The sequence below is a fragment of the Myotis brandtii genome, unplaced genomic scaffold (genome assembly GCF_000412655.1).
Source record: "Myotis brandtii unplaced genomic scaffold, ASM41265v1 scaffold731, whole genome shotgun sequence".
Classification (NCBI taxonomy): Eukaryota; Metazoa; Chordata; class Mammalia; order Chiroptera; family Vespertilionidae; genus Myotis; species Myotis brandtii.
The window spans coordinates 1,547,207-1,553,837 of NW_005370895.1; the positions used below are offsets into that span (position 1 = coordinate 1,547,207).

Below are 6,631 nucleotides of genomic sequence, written 5' to 3' on the forward strand. Positions count from 1 at the left end.
AGAGATAGAACATTTTCTCTCTCATTCCTCAGTCCCTTTCATGTTGTTTATTAAATTTATTGGGGTGACATTGGTCAACATGAACATACAGGTTTCAGGTTTGGGTTTCTGTGTTACAAGATCTGTATATTACACCATGTGTTCACTACCCAAAGTCAAATCTCCTGTCACCATATATTAGGACCACTTTCCCCCCTAACCCCCTTTTCATGTTTTTGTTTTTTTTAAAATATATTTTATTGATTTTGTACAGAGAGGAAGGGAGAGGGATAGAGTTAGAAACATCGATGAGAGAGAAACATCGATGAGCTGCCTCCTGCACACCTCCTACTGGGGATGTGCCCGCAACCAAGGTACATGCCCTTGACCAGAATCGAACCTGGGACCTTTCAGTCTGCAGGCCGATGCTCTATCCCACTGAGCCAAACCGGTTAGGGCCCTTTTCATGTTCTTAACTGCTACCCAGAAATTCAGCTCTGGAAGATGAAATGAGGATGGCCTTTGGCAGGAAATCATTTCTCTAATCTGTAGCATAATGCAGTTTCTAAAATATGGCTATAAAAGCCATGAAAGTAAGTTGATTCTCGAATGGTTGATTATCTGGAACTCAGCATTGACTTTTTTCAGGAGCAATTGCCTTGTAAGCATTGGTTTGAGCCATTAATTACCATTAGTGGGAATGTGGGAGAGATATCACATATACTTCTCTCTCCAGCTGTGAAGATACGCTCTCAAAACCTGGCACAGGGCAATTTTTTATAACAGAACCCACTGTTCTTAGCAGTTTACAGAAGGTGAAGCAGTTTTCTTAAGGCTGCTCAGCAGATCTCACAGGCCACTGTATCTTGGCCTTTCATCACAAGATGTGCTTCCTGGCTGTTAACTCTTAACACTATATTGTTAGGAATATCACCTATGGTAAAGACTTCATCAATAGGATAAATTTCAAGATTTAAGGCCTTTTAAAGTCTCTCATACTATTTGTTTAAATTTTTAATTTCACTTATTGTAGTTCTAATATAATAGGCTTTCTCAGTATTTCTCAAATTTGACTGAGCATCAGAACCACCTGGCAGGCTTGTTACAGAGAATTCTGGGTCCTACTCCTAAAGTTTCAGGTTCACTAGGCAATGCCTGAGAATTTGCATGTTTAAGTTCCCAAGGTGCGCTGATGCCAACAGTCCAGGATCCACATTTTTTGAACCACTGGTGTATTAAAAAAACAAAACAAAAACACATTAAGGAAACACTCTCATTCATTCTAACTATATTTGTAATCCTCTTAATATGCTAGGTATTGTTCTGGGTACCGAGGATATAGTGATGAGTAAAGTCCCTGCCCTCAAGATTCCAACCTCTATACTAAGACATTAAAATTTACAATAATTAAAACAGTGTGATGTTGGTACCAAGAATAGATATAGCAATGATATGGATTAGAAAAATACTTGGCTTTATAACAAGTGAGTCTACATTAAAGACAGTATTACAGAATGGCTCCAGGCCTAGGTTGTATAATTTAGAGACAATTGGGCTCCCTAGCCCACTCACACGAATCACTTTTGAATCATCTTTAAACTAGATCTTAAAATGGGAAAAAGATAGATGTGGCACCAAATTAATGATATGGACGTGCTGAAATTTATAATTCATGATGGTTGTGCCTAGTGAAGGATGGGATCTTGGCAAGCCTCCAGTTTTGGCTGACTTGCAGTAACGAGGAAAATTGTTAGGCTATTAGGCATGATCTTGAAAGGCTCTCACTTTACTGTGCTTCTCTCCTTTCCTTACCCCCCAAAATGAGAAATCTCTTGTTCAGATGTTCTTTCAAGTAAGAGAGAAACAGATGTGGTTCTAGGACAATTTAATTATTCAAGAAAAAAAGTATACCAAAATAACTTCCAGAGGGAACAAATTTTAAAATGTAAAAAATAAACACAAAGAACAAGAGAATACAAGTGATTCTTTAATACAGAGGATGAGAAACAAAGAATAACAACAGAAAAGATAGATTATATAACTTACAAATTAAGAAAAACATGACTGTACTAATGGGAAATGAACAAAAAGTTAATTGGACAAAGAAATACAAAATGGTTTGTTAAATATGAAAAAAAATTTAGCTTCCCTTGTAAATCAAAGAAAATGTCAATTTAATTTAACTATTAAACACCATTTTCAATACATCAAATTTTCAAAGATGAAAAGGCTGGTTCTAGCCCATGCAGGTGCACTGTTATGGATGAGGCAAGTGGGCTCCTGGAGATGTTAAATGAATAAAATGGTAAAAACCTCTCTAGAAAGCAATTTCAAAGTAAGCTTCAAAAGCTTTAAAAATATTCAAATACTTTTCACAATAGATATAAATCAAAACATGTAGTATGCCTTAAACTTTATAGTAATATATCAATTATTTCTCAATAAAACTGGACAAAGGTTCATGCTTGCCATATCAAAAAACCTACTAGCTTTATTAAGCAGACTTCCATTTGTGTCTCTTTCTTTAGTTTTACCAACTAGAGTCACCACCATGTTATACATTAGATCCTAATTTGTATCAAGATCATTTGTATTAGATCCTTCCTTGTATAAGACCCACTTATATCTCATAACTTGCCAGAACTGTCACAGGGCTACCCTTAGCAGGAACTGAGAAGTATTCTTGACTATACACATTATGATCTCCCCCACCCAAAGTGGGGTTTTGCTAGACGAAGATGCAGTAGGGGATCTGTTTAATTACAAAATCCTCTGGTTATTACTGACCTAGAAAATACAATATAATGTCAACTGAGAAACTAGAGAACAGACACAATACAATCACAATATAATTTTTGTTAAAAAATATAATTTACATATATACACACCCCACAAGGGAATTAACAAAGTGTTAATAATACTAGTTAACATCTATAGAGTTTGCATTTCAAGTCAAAAGGGGTATTAATGGATGGACATAGTTTTTATTTTACTAAAATTTTTTTTGGTATTTTCTAAATTTTCAAAAATGCACTTGTATTATCTTTATAATAGGAAAAAAAGATTATTTTAAAAAATCCCATATGCTTTAAAAACTAAGTCCAAAATGTTTATACTCATTAATTTTCATCTTCACTGTCAAAAGAAAGGAGGCTACTGTTTTTTACTTGCTTTTGTGTGTTCTTTTTAACTGAGTCCTGTTGATTTATTTCATCTTCACTTGTCTTTTTCTTTTTTGAGCTTGCTGTTAAACCTGAATATTTTTCATCCGGGGAACGCTTCACTGGTTTTCGATACATGATTCTTCCATCAGCTGAAGCTGGTTCTTCATCTGCAGTAAAAACAAAGTTTAACTTTCTTTTCCTCTTATTATATTGCCTTTATTGGAGAGTTTAATGGCAAGAAAATCCTGTACTTTATTTAAGGAAATCCTATAATCAGTTAGCCTGGCCATCTCCACTGCCTCTCGGCTGTATGGGACAAGACCTGCAGTCCCTTATTAAACGCTCCCTGAAGTAGTGTACGGGTTATAATATTGCCAGTCTCTAATTGATTACAATCAGGCTGTATTTTTAACTATTTTGAAAAGTGACTGTTTGGAACTCCATCATTTTCTCCTAAAGCATGTAATAAATAGTTATTAATAAATTTACTACATAGCATACCACACTTCAGGCACTAATTAAATAGATTTCTGTTGACTAGTTTGTGAACCTAACCACCTATTTTTTTTGTTTGTTTTTCCCACCTATTTTTAAAAAGCAGAATGTTTTTATTTAAACTTATACTTAATCCTCATAACAACCCAATAATATAGGCAGTTATTGTCCCATTTCACTGATGAGATAACTGAGGTTGAGAAGTAAAATAACGTCTTCAAGGTTACATATCTGTAAGTGTTAAAGCTAAAGTTTGAAAGTAGGACTATCTCCTTCAAACATACCATACTATTATATAAAGTAACTTTGTACTCCAGGCTCCTTAAATTGTTAGAAAAACCAGAATCCTTTCAGACTTACCTGCTTTGGCAGCCTTTATTTCTGCTTTAATTTTCATGACATCTTCAGCTGACAGGTCTCCCTTTTTTAAAACCACCACTTGGGGCTGTTCATCTTCTTTGTCACTGTGATCACCATCTTCATCTGGGAGCTGGGGCTGGATTCTCTAGGGGAAAACACACACGACTTGTAGGTCCCTGACCCTAAACCAAATACAACCACTGTCTCCACGAGAAACTGTAACTACTAAAGAGAGAAGGGTAACTTTATTGACTAAATGTGTTTGGCAATAAATTTTCAACTCAAGAACCTAACCTCTCAGGTAGGGAAGAGGTCTGGCTGCCAGCTACCCGGGGGTGACTATCCAATGGGATTAGCTGCCATGTCAGCAGGACCCCAGCTTGCAGTTTCCAGGGTCAGGGGCCTCTGCTTCACACACTGCAGGGTTCCCAGCCTCCTCAGGGCAGTGCTAAACCACTTCTCCTGCTCTTCATCAAGCCTTTCACGTCCATCTCCTCTCCAAGTGTGACAAAAAGTAAGCAAACACTTCCAAGCACACCCTTTCACGTCCATCTCCTCAAGTGTGACAAAAAGTAAGCAAACACTTCCAAGCACAGAGAGCAGCAAGTGAAAGGCACACTTTCTCCCAGCTTTGCTCATCCCTCCTCCCAGCAGCTTGTTTAGGATGTCTCCTTTCAGCTGTTTTCTAAGTGTGTCAAATTATGGAGGTATAGGAAATAGTTTGTGCTTTTTAAATTATGAGATTACTTGACAAGTGCATTCTCTTTAATGATATCCATTCACTAATTCTTCATTAGTTTTATCTATTTTTCTCTGAAAGTTTCCAAAAAAGACTACAAACAAGTAGGTAGGTAAGTACTTTTAGCCAAGAAAATGGGAAAGTGAAATGAAATCATTCCTGGTGTTCATTAGATTGAGAATCATTAATTCTGAATTTGTTTATGCAACTGGCTGGAAAACAAGAGAAATCCTTGAAGGAACAGTGGCAGCAACCTTAAAGGACTGTTCAAAGTCACTCCTGAATTAACTCTCAAGAAGTCGAGTAAGATGATTTAGAACTCAATTATATAATGAACTCATTTCTTTTTCTGTTAACAGATCACTAGAATGATGATTATATTGCCAAACCAATAAAGAATGAATATAATAAGCCCAAATCACTGGTATTAATTGGAAAGCTTTTCCCTCCAGAGTTCTAAGATATCATTCCAAACTGTAATCATAAAGATGTTAACTTAAAATCACAGTGCAAAATGATATGAGTTATTACAGATGAAATGGACAGTGAAGAACAGAGGAGGAATATCTGTGGGAGGTCCTAGTGATGATCTGAAGCAAACAATAAAATTAGGTCTCATTTTTTGCATTGCTGAATCCGAGTCCAAACCTCATCCTCTTTGTTGTCATCACTATTTTTGGTCCTAGGGATCAGTCACTTCCTGATAAAAATGGATCCTTGTTGCATACTGAATAGTCCATATGGCCTCGCCTCAATCACCTCTGCATACATTCCCTAACTCACCATCTCTACACTTTTGCCCATGCTGTACCTTCCATCCCTACCTGACCTATTCATACTCAAGATTTAATCTAAATATCCCCTCCTCCAAGAAACGTTGCCTGATGACAAGCATAGTCATTTAACCAATGTAACTTGTCACCCACTATGTTATGCGAGGCACTGTGCTAGGTGGTAAAAAAAAAAAAAAAAAGGGATTGAGATAATAACTTAGTTTGATTTGATAGTGAAAATACGCAGGAGATCAAGTAATTTAAATGCAAAATGATATGAGTTATGACAGATGAAATGGACACAGTGAAGAGCAGAGGATCAAGTAATTTAAATGCAAAATGATATGTTATGACAGATGAAATGGACACAGTGAAGAGCAGAGGAGGAGTTTCTGGGAGCTTCAGAAAGCTTCACAGAGGCAGTGGCCTCTGAAAGCAGAGATGAGACGGGCGGAAGGAGTTAAAGAACATGGCATCAGGAGGTCCCATCTCTGTCCTTTCAGGGCCCGGCATAATGCCTGGGTTTAGCGCATACTCACTGGGCTGAATAATTTCACATGAATCGTCTGTCTTTTACTAAGCTCTTAGTGACTTGAGGGGTGGTCTTAGTGCCAGTGCTAGACACGAAGTGCCAAGTTATTTCTCCACATGCCCCCTAAGCACAATGGTCTCTTCCCATCAGGCAGGGCAGGTTTTGGTGGGAACCAGGTAGGGTTGAAGCCTGGGAGGGCTCAAAAGTTGATTCCCACTGATCCCATCCCTAAACTATCCTAAACTATCCAGATGTTGTTTTTGCTTCTTTTTTTTTTTTTTTTACAACAACGAAGCATAGGAATATGCCCAAGGCATTCCTCCAAAGATGTTCCAGACCCCAGGCCTAAGACATCAGGCCTTCTGACCGAGGGGCCTCAGTTTATCTGGAAAACAGGACGACACTACCGTGCACCGTGCTAACTCCGCGCTTTGGAATATGCTAGAGAGAAGGAGAGACAGGAAAGGGATCTCCCTTAACCATCGACCGAGGACGAGGCGCTTTACCTGCGTCAAGTCATTTTCGAGAACGGAACAGGCGCTCTGAAAACGACAAGGCGGGTCCCGGGCATAGGGGGCTGCCGTCGTTT

General features: G+C 37.9%; 1 protein-coding gene across 1 annotated transcript in view; it reads right to left on the bottom strand.

The window, feature by feature from the left end:
- Nucleotides 1–1,849: 1,849 nt before the first annotated feature.
- The window catches only part of KIAA1143 (KIAA1143 ortholog), a 5,292-nt gene continuing 510 nt past the window's right edge, over nt 1,850–6,631 (bottom strand). The window contains exons 2-3 of the mRNA XM_005882655.2: nt 3,999–4,141; nt 1,850–3,310 (exon numbers count right to left, since the gene is read on the bottom strand). Of these exons, the coding sequence (XP_005882717.1) occupies nt 3,099–3,310; nt 3,999–4,141 (355 nt within the window). The 3' untranslated portion in view covers nt 1,850–3,098. The remainder of the gene's footprint in view (nt 3,311–3,998; nt 4,142–6,631) is intronic.